At 41.6% G+C, this 15,163-nt stretch overlaps 2 protein-coding genes and 1 pseudogene across 8 annotated transcripts in view; 2 read left to right on the forward strand and 1 right to left on the reverse strand.

Moving 5' to 3' along the window:
- cbfa2t3 (CBFA2/RUNX1 partner transcriptional co-repressor 3) overlaps positions 1-6,339 on the forward strand; it is a 58,022-nt gene extending 51,683 nt beyond the window's left edge. For all 6 annotated transcript variants that reach the window (XM_055921270.1, XM_055921275.1, XM_055921272.1 and 3 more), the window contains exon 12: positions 345-6,339. In XM_055921270.1, the coding sequence (XP_055777245.1) occupies positions 345-695 (351 nt within the window). In that variant the 3' untranslated portion in view covers positions 696-6,339. The remainder of the gene's footprint in view (positions 1-344) is intronic.
- Positions 6,340-10,312: 3,973 nt separating this feature from the next.
- Positions 10,313-13,527, forward strand: pabpn1l (PABPN1 like, cytoplasmic). 2 transcript variants are annotated; one of them, XM_055921282.1, is made up of 7 exons: positions 10,316-10,531; positions 10,619-10,846; positions 11,367-11,463; positions 11,816-11,886; positions 12,023-12,129; positions 12,303-12,390; positions 12,546-13,527. In XM_055921282.1, the coding sequence occupies exons 2-7, from the start codon at positions 10,778-10,780 to the stop codon at positions 12,864-12,866; spliced, it is 753 nt and encodes a 250-aa protein (XP_055777257.1). In that variant the 5' UTR covers positions 10,316-10,531; positions 10,619-10,777; the 3' UTR covers positions 12,867-13,527. The 2 variants fall into 2 exon arrangements, with proteins under 2 accessions (XP_055777258.1, XP_055777257.1); XM_055921283.1 differs by having other exon boundaries at positions 10,313-10,846; positions 11,819-11,886.
- On the reverse strand, positions 11,869-15,160 carry LOC129854343 (trafficking protein particle complex subunit 2-like protein; annotated as a pseudogene).
- Between the last annotated feature and the right edge of the window lie 3 nt (positions 15,161-15,163).

Here is a 15,163-nt window from a genome sequence, read left to right on the forward strand (position 1 = left end):
TGGCTGCACCTGGTCTGAGTCAACACCATGTTTTCATTTCGTTAGTAAAGATTGACTCCAGCCGCCTGTCTGAATAACAGCAACCACACGCGGATGGTTGGAGTAACAGTCAGGGCCAGCACAGGACAGGACAAGACAGGACAGTCCACCTAGTGGTTTGGGACATTTGTAGCCCCAGACAATAAATGTGGGAATATGTTGCCCAGAACATTAAATAACTCACCTGTTGATAGCATGACAGTATTTGATCAGTGGTAACAATTATATTTGTATAATAATATAACAGGTTTACGACCAGAGATTTATTTTATCAACTCTATGCCTTCTTCCCACTGTCTCTCCAGAGCTGCTGGAACTGTGGACGCAAGGCCAGTGAGACGTGCAGCGGCTGCAACACGGCGCGCTACTGTGGCTCCTTCTGCCAGCACAAAGACTGGGAGAAGCACCACCACGTCTGTGGCCAGGGTCTGCAGGGCCTCCCCGGGGGCAGCAGTGTTCCTCTGGGCACCCCTTCCTCCAGCGCACCCCCTACACACTCAGAGAGCACCCCCCCTGGTCCACTCTCCCTGCCCGGCCAGACCAGTGGTGGTGGGGGTGGCAGTCTCTCCGGGAGTCCTAAGGAGGCTGGCTCCAGCAGTGCCTCACGCTCCACCACCCCAGCGACCCCTGCACTGCTGGACGCCACCTCTCGCTGACCCCGCCCTGCCACGCCCAGTCACTCCCACTGACGCTACAGTACAGCTGCCAGCCATCCTAAACGAACAGAGGAATCTCCATCGATCGCACTGCACCCTTTCCTTCTTCTGTACGGCATCTGTAGGGGTCCTACCGTGAATACTGCACCCTTTCCTTCTTCTGTACGGCGTCTGTAGGGGTCCTACCGTGAATACTGCACCGTCGACTACTTCTTAGCTACCTGAAGAGCTCGTTTTCTCCTCAACGTCCCCCCAAAAATCGTTCTGACTGTCTCCCAGCCGCACAGACTTTCTCTCTGTCAAACTCGAAACTAGTCAAGGGGTCCACTGTTGTGTTTAGCATGGCTAGGGCTTACTTTACTGAATGCTCAAAATAAACCAATGCAGAAGCAGAACTTCCTCTCTATTACAAAAAAAAAAAACCACACCAGACTTGGTTATTGAACTCTGATAATGTCATGTGAAGATAAGCTTTGTTATATGCCAGACCAACACGTGGCCTCAGTAACATAAGCCCAGTCAGTGCTGTGTATGTCGGGGGCTTGCATTGCATGAGACCCGTTATGGTACCACACGTATTGTGAAGAAGAGATATCTGAATTTAGCACTTGGAGAGGATTTCCCTTTAACGCAGCAGCAGTGGGATGACTCTTAACCCCCAGCATGTGCACTAACAGCCCAGACCTCTGAGAGATGGATAGATAGATGCGTCTATAGAACAGGCTCCTCTGTGTACTGGGCCATGGACATGTTCTGATTGAGGTCCCCTATCTAAGAAGCCAGACACCAGTCAGGAAACTCCTCTTCCGATGGAGGAGAGGGGATAAGATACACTCATGGTGTGATTTTTTTTCTCCTCAGAAACTCTTCCATAATACGGCTAATTATTTATCTAATGATTCATTTTTGGGCTTTAAGGAAGACAAAGAAAAGTCCAAATATTCTAAACAAATAATAATAAGAAAAATCATAAAAATAAAAAAAAGTTAACTACCTTGCTAGCGAGCCAAGAAAATGACACCGGACTCACCTCTCTGTACCGATGTGAACCCAAATTAATTCAAAGAAGGGAAAAACATGATCCAAACCTTTTTATTACACTGCCAAAGTTACTAAGAGACAAGGAGAAGCACTCATCTTGTAACCAAACGCAAGCAACTTCACCTCCTCAGCAGCAAAGCTTTGGGAGATAAAGGCTGTAGAGCAACAACAGGAGTCACACAAAAACTCTATATTGAGTGTACTGTAGCTGACCTCTGTCAGCCTGAAAATACCCACAGTGATCCACAGAGAGAAATCCAGAGCAAACATTTGAACCGCCTGCCACAAAAGACAATTGAAATGGAAGGACGAACCACTGAATGTGACAGTGATTTATGTGAATGGCAACGGAATGGACAAAGAAGCAGCTACTTGGCCTCAAAAAGAAGATGAAAGGCATTGGAACTGCCAAAAAGAACCTCAAAAAAACGGATAACCTGTCCAAGCAAGCATTGTACAGTACGGATAAGACTTTTGTTCCTAATTATGTTTTTTAACTCTATCAAGAGGATACATTTCAGTCGTACCTTTTCACCCTCCTTTTCCAAAGCATGACAAACAGACTAACGAGCCTCATAAGCGGTGTAGACTCAGTTCTCTTCTCTCTCTCTTTCTACCTCCCCCCCACTTTCCTGTATGTTCCTCCCTAAAACTCTCTCGTTCCTCAGTCAGCCCTACCCCCTTTGGACATAACCTCTGAGCAGATATCTGGGAAGGGATCAAACCTGCTTGTAGATATTCCTTTCTTTGTTTCTCGATAAAAAAAAATGGTCTCTGTCTCTGGTGTCCACCTGTGCTGCCCTTGTGCGTTTTCAGAAAGAGGGACTTTTCTTCTTTTTAAGTTTGGACAAAACATTGAAGCAGGAGCAAAGACACTCTAGGAGAGAAAGCCCCATGTTGTACTTATTGTTCAATTTGTTGTATCTTTATCAATGAAAAGAAAATCCTCTTGTAGAATATTTTATATTGCTCGCATTGTAAGACAGTGAGAGGACAGAGGTGCAATATGAAGAGAATTCAGCTACTGGGTGGAACCTCAGCAACTACCCATAGGGGGTCATATAATATAGATACATATAAATATATTTAAAATAACATCAGTAACTTAATGTGAATGTACATAGTATTTAAAGAGGTCCAAAAATGTGTTTGCCAAATAACAGAAACCTTTAAAGTAATGTACAATGTCCAGAATATGATTTCTTTCCAGTTAATTTTTTAATCAAAGGAATTTTCATTTCTCATAAATCCTTCTTTTCTACCAGATTAGCAAAGTCTGTTGAGTGTGCAATCTCAAAAAGATGTTATGAGGAGGGATGTTGGCAGCGATAGTGGTTTTCTTCTGGAGTCACAGTTCTTATAGCTCCCCCTGTGATTGATGGCAGCGTACTCCACTGACTCCCTTCAAGAGGAGCCAGCTATAGCTCTCATGACAGGCCCAAGATGATGGTTTTAAAGAGGAGAAAGAGAGGCTTATCACACATTGATTCTAAAAGCGTCCTAGCATGAGGCTAAATTACTCCACTACTCTGGATATTGGATTCAAAACGCAACAACTTGTGCCCAAAAAGTTATCTGTATCTGTGTGAAACATTGCCATCCATTGGGCTGAAGTGCCACTGCAGTGGGCCACACTGAAACCCCTGTGGGTTGCCCTCAAAACAAAGCCAACACACTGGTCTGGAAGTCCGAAGCTTAACCTAACCATGATACTGCCCAATCCTTTCACTGGTTATTTTTTCTTACTCTGTCCATAGATTAGTTTGTGAAGATGCAGTCTCAGTCATTTATCCTCATGTAGGGTTCGTATCCTAGCAAGGCGAAAAGGACTCAGAACCTGGGAGAGTTGGAACAGATGTCTTCACAATCACAGGCTAACAAGGAGGAATGCCATCTCATACAGTAATGGCATCACAAGCTATAAGTTAAAACATAATTTAGTTAGAATTACAAGCTCAAATGGCTTTCAAACGTAGCATTAAATCGGGGCTGTACCTGCCATGTTAAAATGAATGATATAACAATCCCTAACCAATTGGCCACATAACTCTAAAATGGACCAAGCTGTTGTGTTGTTTTATCGTCTACTGTTACAAGTATGGTCTGCCAGGCTCTTTCTCATTTAAAACCCAGAGTGACATATTGACGCAGAAACGATTAGATGTCTATTAGCATTGACAGTGTGTTTAATGTATCACATATGTACATGATCTATTTTCCTATATGTCAGTATCGAAAAGTAATATATAAATCGTTCAAATGTGACAAGCTGCGAGGTACCCTGCATCTGCGTGTATATGTGTGTCGTATGTTATTACCGATGTATTGAAATGACTTCAGCCTGTTTGTGTTTCTAAACCTCTTCAGCCCTCTGCTCTTTAACCCCCACCTGAACATCCCTCCTGTCTCCTGACCCACCACAAGCTACCTCCTGTGACGCTGCAGCACATGACTGGGAGAGGTCACTGAGCTTTGGGAGCAGGGCTGCGAGCAGACATGCAAACTCACACAAACATCAGAGCAAATAGGAAACAAACCCGAATGATCTAATACTGATAACTTTACAATGTGAATATTTTCGCACCTCAACTCTGTCAGTCAGAAATAGTGATCAAATGAGGAACACTCAGATGATTTTGATTCTAGACTCTCTACGTACACAACACTGTTCAGGGTTCGATATACAGTTATTCCTTCCATACCCAAGCTGAACGTAAAACCATTACATGCCATTTGTAGTCCAAAACAAATAAAAGCACAGACCAAAGTATTTCTGCACGGCAGTGGATTTTGAAATTGTGTAGAGAAAGACCAGAAATAAGGAGGCTTGAGGCCAACTATACCTGTTAACCAAAGTGTCTGAAATAAACACATGCTCAAAGCACAAGACAAAAACAAACAACCAACGCATCTGTGAAGGTGGAGATTTGTAGATTATTTATTCAAGCAATCAAAGCGCTTGTTTCTACATATCTAATGCCTCAGATAAGACTACAGAAACATCTCCGGAATGCGTAATGATTGCTTTGAGTTTTCTTCCTAAGCCTTGCTTACAGATGGAATAAATGCATGGTGTGTGTGTGTGTGTGTGTGTGTGTGTGTGTGTGTGTGTGTGTGTGTGTGTGTGTGTGTGTGTGTGTGTGTGTGTGTGTGTGTGTGTGTGTGTGTGTGTGTGTGTGTGTGTGTGTACTTGTTTTTCTCTTTTCACAGTTTCTCTGTACAAACTACTTGAACCTTCAGAGCTTTAATGAAACATCTCAGTCAGAATAATGGCATAGAATTCTAAAGATGTAGCAGTGCACTGAGAGGGAAAGACAGAGTGAACTCACCCACCATATTATCCACAACATTACTGTAGGTTTTGATGACATTTCAATACACATTATCCTTTAATGCTCTCTGTGTGCTTTGCTTGTCTGTGAATCAACCCTGAAACACAATAACTCTTTGATTTGTCACAACTTGTGGCAAATGCTATTTTTATTGACCAAAAAAAAATGTGTGTTTGTAATATCTATCACACCATCTCTCTCTTTCTCTGCTGTCCCTTCTTTAGCCCAGCATTGGGGCACATGTTCTTTGGGCAGGTCTGTACAGGGGTTGATGCTGTTGGACATTTGGCCATGTAAGCTGTCACTAAAAGGACAGCTGAAGTAGAGTTAGCATGCTGAGTTCCTGTTCTGTGTGACCCACTGGAGAGAAAGTTAACTAATTCTCTTTTTTCTATGACCAGACAAGGTCAACAAGGTTCCTAAAGTGGTATGGGCTCTGAGGAAAGGATTTAGGTTCTGGACATGGACTAATGGAAGACCAACTGTGTGTGGAGTGTTCTATTTCATTCATGCCCTGTGATGACTCATGTCATAATGGGGTATTAGGAGGACTGTTCCTGCCTCTGATGTAAAATCTACATAGCCTGGAGGTCTATGCCTCTTATATATAGATAAAGACTGTCATTCATTCACACATACAGACCACTTTCTTATCTCTTTAGGTTTTTATTACGGCATACATGAAGAGGGCAAATTCTGTATTTTCGATGGCAAATACTAGCATGTTGGCATCAGCCTCTCCCTAACCATTTACCACCAATCTATCAATGGAGTTTCCTGGCTCATCTGATTTTAGCGATTGATTGCCCTGTAAAGCCCGCACTGATACAAAGCTGATTTGGCAAAAGTGGATACAGCTCTTGGTCTCCCCAAGCCATGGTAGGGATGAAAGTGTTTTGTTTTTGTTTTTTTACATTATTACTTCAAGACAAAGACTTGGTTTTATATGTGTAGGGAAGCATTATATACTGTATTGTGCAATACATTATTACAGAAAAAAAAAGTTTCTGTAGGAAAGGTTGTCGCTTTGAAGAAAAATGTATTTTCCTCTTTAAGGGTCCTATTACCATTCTTTAGATGAAGTGAACTGTGCCAGAAGAATTTAATTCTGATTTTTATTTATTTATTGCATGCTTTCCTTCCCTTTTTGCTATTCCCCTTCTTTAACTGTGCGCTATGTTGGATGTGTGAAGCTGTAAACATTCTAATTCAGGTTATCGTCTGTGTTGAGCTATGTAACTGCGTAATTAAACATAAAATGAAATATCAAACATATTTCCTGATTTTCTGAGTCAAAGATCCTTATGTCAATGTCATAATGAAATACTGCTGCACAGGTAAGTTGGAAAATCGTATTTTGGTGTAGTGGTATTCAAAGTCGGGGTCGCGACCAGGGGTCAACAAAATGTAAATACACTGAACAAAAATATAAACGCAACGTGTAAAGTGTTGGTCCCATGTTTTATGAGCTGAAATAAAAGATCCCAGAAATGTTCCTTACCCACAATAAGCTTATGTCTCTCAAATGTTGTGCAATTTTGTTTATATCCCTGTTAGTGAGCATTTCTCCTTTGCCAAGATAATCCATCCACCTGACAGGTGTGGCATATCAAGAAGCTGATTAAACAGCACGATCATTACACAGGTGCACCATGTGCTGGGGACAATAAAAAGCCACTCTAATATGTGCAGTTTTGTCACACAAATCAATGCAATAGATGTCTCAGGTTTTGACAGAGCATGCAATTTGAATGCTGACTGCAGGAATGTCCACCAGAGCTGTTGCCAGAGAATTGAATGTTCATTTCTCTACTATAAGCCACCTCCAATGTCATTTTAGAGAATTTGTCAGTAAGTCCAACCGGCCTCAAAACTGCAGCCCAGGACCTCTACATCCGGCTTCTTCACCTGTGTGATCGTCTGAGACCAGCCACGTGGACCTGTTGATGAAACTGGGTTTGCACAGCCAAAGAATTTCTGTATAAACTGTCAGAAACCGTCTCAGGGAAGCTCATCTGTGTGCTTATCGTCCTCCACAAGGTCTGGACCTGACTGCAGTTCGGCGTCGTAACCGACTTAAGTGGGCAAATGCTCACCTTCAATGGCCACTGGCACACTGGAGAAGTGTGCTCTTCATGAATTAATCATGGTTTCAACTGTACTGGGCAGATGGCAGACGCCTCACAAGTCCTCAACTGGCAGCTTCATTAAATAGTACCCGTAAAACACCAGTCTCAACGTCAACAGTGAAAAGGCAACTCCGGGATGCTGGCCTTCTAGGCAGAGTTCCTCTGTCCAGTGTATGTGTTCTTTTGCCCATCTTAATATTTTATTTTTATTGGCCAGTCTGAGATATGGCTTTTTCTTTGCAACTCTGCCTAGAAGGCCAGCATCCCAGAGTCGCCTCTTCACTGTTGACGATGAGACTGGTGTTTTGCGGGTACTATTTAATAAAGCTGCCAGTTGAGGACTTGTGAGGCGTCTGTTTCTCAAACTAGACACTCTAAGGTACTTGTCCTCTTGCTCAGTTGTGCACCGGGACCTCCCACTCCTCTTTCTATTCTGGTTAGAGCCAGTTTTCGCTGTTCTGTGAAGGGAGTAGTACACAGCATTGTACGAGATCTTCAGTTTCTTGGCAATTTCTTGCATGGAATAGCCTTCATTTCTCAGAACAAGAATAGACTGATGAGTTTCAGAAGAAAGGTCTTTGTTTCTAACAATTTTGAGCCTGTAATCAAACCCACAAATGCTGATGCTCCAGATACTCAACTAGTCTAAAGAATGCCAGTTTTATTGCTATTTTAATCAGAACAACAGTTTTCAGCTCTGCTAATATAATTGCAAAAGGGTTTTGTCATGATCAATTAGCCTTTTAAAATGATAAACTTGGATTAGCTAAGACAACGTGCCATTGGAACACAGGAGTGATGGTTGCTGATAATGGGCCTCTGCACGCTTATGTAGATATTCCATAAAAAATCTGCCATTTCCAGCTACAAAAGTCATGTACAACATTAACAATGTCTACACTGTATTTCTGATCAATTTGATGTTATCTTAATGGACAATTTTTTTTGCTTTTCTTTCAAAAACAAGGAGATTTCTAAGTGACCGCAAACTTCTGAATGGTAGTGTATATACAGTACCAGTCAAACGTTTGGACACACCTACTTTAATTTTTTACCAATTTCTACATTGTAGAATAATAGTGAAGACATCAAACTATGAAATAACACATATGGAATCATGTAGTAAGCAAAAAAGTGTTCAACAAATCCAAATATATTTTATATTTGAGGTTCTTCAAAGTAGCCACCCTTTGCCTTGACAGTTTGCACGCTCACGTCATTCTCTCAACCAGCTTCATGAAGTTGTCACCTGGAATACATTTTAATTAACAGGTGTGCCTTGTTAAACGTTAATTTTGGGAATTTCTTTCCTTCTTAATGTGTTTGAGCCAATCAGTTGTGATGTGACAAGGTAGGGATGGTATACAGAAGATAGCCCTATTTGGTAAAAAAACAGGTCCATATTATGGCAAGAACAGCTCAAATAAGCAAAGAGAAATGAGGTCCATCATTACTTTAAGACATGAAGGTCAGTCAATCTGGAACATTTCAAGAACTTTTAAAGTTTTGTCAAGTGCAGTCGCAAAAACCATCAAGCACTATGATGAAACTGGCTCTCATGAGGACCGCCACATGGAAGGAAGACGCAGAGTTACCTCTGCTGCAGAGGATAAGTTCATTAGAGTTATCAGCCTCAGAAATTGCAGCCCAAATAAATGCTTCACAGAGTTCATGTAACAGACACATCTCAACATCAACTGTTCAGAGGAGACTGCGTGAATCAGTCCTTCATGGTCGAATTGCTGCAAAGAAACCACTACTAAAGGACACCAATTAGAAGAAGAGACTTGCTTGGGCCAAGAAACACGAGCAATGGACATTAGATCGGTGGAAATCTGTCCTTTGGTCTGATGAGGTCAAATGTGCAATTTTTGGTTCAAACCGCCGTGTCTTTGTGAGACGCAGAGTAGGTGAATGGATGATCTCCGAATGTGTGGTTCCCACCCTGAAGCATGGAGGAAGAGGTGTGATGGTGTGGGGTTGCTTTGCTGGTGACACTGTCAGTGATTTATTTAGAATTCAAGGCACACTTAACCAGCAGGTCTACCACTGAATTCTGCAACGATACGCAATCCCATCTGGTTGGCACTTAGTGGGACTATCATTTGTTTTTCAACAGGACAATGACCCAACACACCTCCAGGCTCTGTAAGGGCTATTTGACCAAGAAGGATAGTGAAGGATAGCTGCATCAGATGACCTGGCCTCCACAATCACCCGACCTCAACCCAATTGAGATGGTTTGGGATGAGTTGGACCGCAGAGTCAAGGAAAAGCAGCCAACAAGTGCTCAGCATATGTAAGGAACTCCTTCAAGACCGTTGAAAAAGCATTCCTCATGAAGCTGGTTGAGAGAATGTCAAGAGTGTGTAAAGCTGCCATGAAGGCAAAGGGTGACTACTTTGAAGAATATAAAATATTACATATATTTTGATTTGTTTAACACTTTTTTTGGTTACTACATGATTCCATATGGGTTATTTCATAGTTTTGATGTCTTCACTATTATTCTACAACGTAGAAAATAGTAAAAATAAAGAAAAACCCTTAAATAAGTAGGTGTGTCCAAACTTTTGACTGGTACTGTATATATAAAAGTATGGTATGGGACAATAGGCCTATACAAACGTTTTTGAGAAAGATAATTTGATAAATATTTGTATAATTGGTTTCTTTTCGTTTTGACAAGAGATGAAAACGCAATGAATTGGAGGTTATTTGTTGATGTAAAAATCGAAATTTACCCAATTATTTTATTTGGGATGGGGTGGGGTCACGAGAAATTCTTGGGTAAAAAATGGGGTCTCAGCTGAGTTTGAATGCCACTATAATCTGATAGACTTTAAAACGGGATTTGTAAAGGTAACGGTACATGTACCAGCAGAAAAATTAAAGTACACAACAGAAACATTAAAGTACACAACAGAAACATTAAAGTTAACATGTGACTGAGTCCAATAGGCTTAGGTTACTTCTTACATTTAGGCACCCTCTGTGGGTCAGAAATCAACCGTTAGGTTAAGATGAACGTAAATTATAGACAAAGACCACAACAGGCTTTTTACTGTTATTTTCATTATATTACACATAGTCCATAGAGGGGGACAGTGGTGTACGGGCAGCATTTGGACAAGTCCCCTTATCCTGATCTGACATTGTAATCAATAGCAGTTCGTATTGAAACCACACGAGAATGCATTTATTTGCATTTATGAAAATAAAATGATACCTTATAGATTTATTTTCATAAAATGCCAATCCAACAACTGATGGGGCGAGCCCACAACCATGTGATAATTAATTGACATTTCCTCTCGTCATATTTGACAGACAGGTAAGCAACCACTATTGACAAGGGCGTGGGTAGATTCCGTCCGCGGGAAGATATTTGTATTTAATCCAAACAAATTTCCGTATACAGGCTACATTTATTAACCTTATTCAAATCGGAGAAGTGATTAAAAAAAACATCGATTGCATTGGAGTCTTCTACACTGGACTGGCTACAAGAGAGCGACGTCGCGGGAATTGAAGTGGCGTCTGCGGGCATGGGTTTGGTGTCTGCTGTTGAGCACTGAATATGGCGGAGCAAAGGCAAGATATGTACATAGAAGGCGAGCTCGCGGGAGATCATTACATGGAGGACCCGGTATGTAAGAAAACAAGATAATTGCATTCGGCCTTGCGTGATACAAATTGCAGGCTAGCCTACTGTTTTTTCTTCTTCTTGAATGCGCAATTGATTGTAGGCTACATAACAACGTAGGGTCAAAGGATATTCCAGGTAGCCTATTGTATTATTACTGCAGCACACATGCTACGTCTATGTTCCACCTATGTTACCTGATTTGATATGACAGTTTTGTAGGTTTAAACTGCATTATCTTGCCACAATATATCCATCCACTGGGGCGCGCCTGCGTAATGTGGCAGCAGCAAGTGTGGTTCTGAACAATATAATTGCATCCTCAAACAACAACTTAAAACAGCTGTTCAAATAGGCCACTGAGATGCTAGGCTTCCGAAACCTCAAGGCGCTCATCTCATACATTTCAGACATGTTTTTATGTTGTCTGAAAGTTAAGAAATTGTCTCATACTGCATATTCCTACACTACCCCTTATGACAATGCGTATTTCAAATGTTTTGGCATTTCCAATTCCATATAGGAACTTGAAGCCATCAAGGCACGGGTGCAAGAGATGGAGGAGGAGGAGCGGCTGAGAGCAGTGCAGTATGAGGCAACAGAGAGACAGATCCAGGCAGGTGAGCTCCAGCTCCTGTTCAGCCTAGCCAGCTGGCCCACACCTGAGCCCATCTGCTGGGCTGGCCTGCCACGGTGTGGCTCACATGAGCCTCATCATTGCCCAATGAGACGAGCAGTGAGCCGCAGCGTTCCAGAAGGGTTTTATCATTGCCCAAGGCCCGGCAGCCTCTATTTCAGGTTGTCCCTTCCTCCGATGGAATGGGGCTGTCGTCTTGCAAACTCCTCTTGATAAATACATCTAAGTAGTCCTCAGTTCCTCTTGGTGTTGTTGTAAATAGTTGCTTTGTGTTTGATGTCTTTCAATTTCAGTCGTGTGCAATATGCTCCAGTGTTCTCTTCTGTTCAAAACAGCAGGAATGTTCTATACAATGACCCATGAGGAAAGGATAGATGCTGACAACAGATCTGTCTATGTGGGGAATGTAAGGTTTATTTTTTTATTAATGTCTACATTTTGCATTCATGTCAAGTTATACACAATTCATATTTGATATGATATCCACACAGTAACTGAGGGTCCTCATGCATAGACTCATGATATTATATGGAAATTAACAGGTGGAGTATGGTGCCACTGCAGATGAGTTGGAGATCCATTTCAATGGCTGTGGTCCTGTCAACAGAGTAACCATCCTTTGTGACAAATTCTCTGGCCATCCCAAGGGGTGAGGTTAACTATCCATCCCATCATGTGGGACCTCAGTTTCAATGCAAAGTCCAATTACATGGTTTATGCACCGTTTTATTTGTTTCTTGGACATTTTGTATGTTCTGTTAACAATTTGAGTATGTGATTATTAACAAGTATGTGATAAGTTAACAACTTTCTTTCTTCCAGTTTTGCATATATTGAGTTCCATGACAGGGACTCAGTGCAGACTGCCATGAGCCTGGATGAGACGGTATTCAGAGACAGAGTCATAAAGGTGAGTAGGAAGGGAAACCTGAATTCTAAACTCAAAACACACTTGATAAAGTTGCACATTCATGAATAAATTGAGCAGAATTAAGTTTTCCTGTTAATTGTCAATTATGATTCCAGGTCTTTTAGTAGGTTGTTTCTGTGGCCTTTGCATTGCAGGTATTGCCTAAAAGGACCAACATGCCAGGAATCAGCACCACAGACCGGGGGATTCACAGAGGTGCTCGATCCAGGGGACGAGGTTTCCACCCACCCAGATACAATGGGTATCAACAAGGCAGGTTCCGCTACAATACTGGCCCTGCCAGGTCAGTCTCACCACACCCCTACGGGCCCCCAGCTGGGAAGAGACACTGGGGGGTTCCTGAGCACCGTGAGCAGGGCCCTAAACGACACCCATGCCTTCTCCTCATAACCCCACCGACTGACCACTCGGGGCCAGGGCACAGTGGACACATGCACCCGCAGCAACACTACTGAATCACGTCTGGATTCAAGTGATTGTTTGATATCAACATGGAATGAGAATTTCAGGAAATCGTGACTTGCTCGTCTCTACTCATTTGCAAATTATTTTCAATGCATGTTAATGGGCAGAAATCGAGAGAAAAGCAGATTTCAACCTCATTAAATTAATTCATATGGCAACTTTTGTTAACAGCCTCTATAAAAAGTTATTGCAACTTAATCCTAACAAGACAGACTTTGCAATGGCCATTTTGTCCTCTTATTGTAGGGGAAATGGATGAGGCCAGCCTTGTTTTGCTGCTTAATACAGTTAAAGATTGTGCCTATGGTGTTATTTTATTTCTTGAGCAGTTTGTGCCATTATTTACCCCAATAACTTTTTGAATGCACAGCCATTTGCCATGTCAGATACTTTTTTTTTTAAGGATGTTTTGATCAGATCACTCATTTTGTTGGTGTGTGGCTATCGAGCTTGTAAGTATAGTTGTTGTAAAACACCAAACACAAATGATAACATTTGGGGTGTGATTGGCTTTCTTTTGTAACTATATTGACATGCAATTGGCAGTTTGAGCGACTGAGTTGTTGCTATGTACTTGAAGCAATGTTTATGGCTGTATATAATTTGTCAAACATCTTTTGCTTTAGAAATGAATAAATGAATTACACTTGATAGTGCTTCTTTGAAATGGAGGTTCTGATGGACAGTTTATTTCACTGTTATACATCAGGCAACATGTAAAGAGTTTCAGGAAATTATGTACAGATGTTAAAGAATTATGTACAGATGTTCAGGAGGACAATATCAGCTAGCTTGCACCATCATTGCAGACACAATGCTGTCAAAGGCCCTGGAGAAAAAAGGTGGAAATCAATGATTATAGCAATCTTGATATACACCATTACATAATTAACAATTTTAGTGGGGATAGCTTACTTAGACTGAATGGTGTCTCCAGGATTATAGAATGGGTTGCACATCACATCAGTAAATGAGTTGTGTAGCTTTCTGAACATCTGAAGGAAAGAATAACTGTGTCAAGTAGTTTCATCAAAATCAGATCCCCAGAAAGCCATTAAGAGAACCATACAGTCAGGGGTTGACTTACACTTCTAATCTCATTGTCCCGCAGAGAAGTGTTTGACGAGTCCACGACAATGACAAACTTCACCTTGGAGTTTGTCACATAGCCATATCTGGTATGTCGGTAAAGGAGTATACATTCAATTTGATAGGAGAAAAAAAATGCAGACAGGAGTGTAATATACAATTTTATCAAATGAGAAGGATACACTTTGTAGTCCTCCGTTGGGTACAGCAACCCAAGGTAAAGCTCTCTCTGGTCTGCCATAGCTTTACCGACTGCTGAAATCTTCTCTTCCACCACATCCAGAGAGGTATGCACTGTGTAGTGGAACTTCAGTTCATTCTGTACGGGTACACTTCGGATGAACAGAGGATAATTCTAACAGAATAGGGATTTAATTAGTGCAACCTTCCATAATAAAACCTCAATTCATCAAAAAAATTAAACTGGCCAAATACTTGCAGATAGAATGTATATGGTGCTGGACCACAAGTTGAGGGTGTGCAATCTTTTGTTCTAACCCAATAACACACCTGAGGGCTTAATGATGAGCTAGTTTGTTAACATTGGGTGTGTTGGGCTAGAATTAAAAAAAAACTCAACCTTTGGTTTGGACCAAGATTGAAGGACAGCACTGATCTGCATGTGAATTGAATACGAATAGCGAGCTACGTCTGAACCTTTAACCTAAAGTCTGACTTGATGCATTATTATTGTATGCTTATCTCTCAAGTGAACCCTACGACATAGGCTACTAACTAGCTAGTCAGTTCTAAATAAACCATAATCAATTTAGCTAACTAACGAGTTAGCCCAGCTGGCTAGCTACTACCTAGCCTTATAGCATCACAGTCACCACTCAGGTTCGTAGAGGGGTTGGGTTAAATGCGGAAGACACGTTTCAGTTGAATGCATTCAGTCGTACAACTGACTAGGTATCCCCCTTTCCCATTGGAGGCTAATACATTTTTTAAAAAAAATGCAAATTACATTCCATCAAATGTCGAGGTAAATAGCATTCTTGTTTCATGTTACCTCTTTAGCGATGACAGCGATACAGACCGCCATCTTGGAATGATGTCTGCTGTGCCCGCCAAGACGTATCACGTGACTGTGTGTGCTAGCTAAAGACAAGTCAGATAACTTCAATTTCTCCCGTAATTTTGTGTAACTGTTCATGGAAAATAACGGGACTTGTGTTTTTAAGCGTGTCTACATTGG

The sequence above is a fragment of the Salvelinus fontinalis genome, chromosome 4 (assembly GCF_029448725.1).
Source record: "Salvelinus fontinalis isolate EN_2023a chromosome 4, ASM2944872v1, whole genome shotgun sequence".
NCBI classification, from domain to species: domain Eukaryota; kingdom Metazoa; phylum Chordata; class Actinopteri; order Salmoniformes; family Salmonidae; genus Salvelinus; species Salvelinus fontinalis.

What these genes read in the sequence shown, in the direction of transcription:
- pabpn1l (XM_055921282.1), top strand. Translation starts at nt 10,778, where the DNA reads ATGGCGGAGCAAAGGCAAGATATGTACATAGAAGGCGAGCTCGCGGGA. An exon ending in ATCATTACATGGAGGACCCG is followed by an intron (nt 10,847 to 11,366) that starts GTATGTAAGAAA and finishes AATTCCATATAG; the next exon opens with GAACTTGAAGCCATCAAGGC. An exon ending in TCAGAGACAGAGTCATAAAG is followed by an intron (nt 12,391 to 12,545) that starts GTGAGTAGGAAG and finishes TTTGCATTGCAG; the next exon opens with GTATTGCCTAAAAGGACCAA.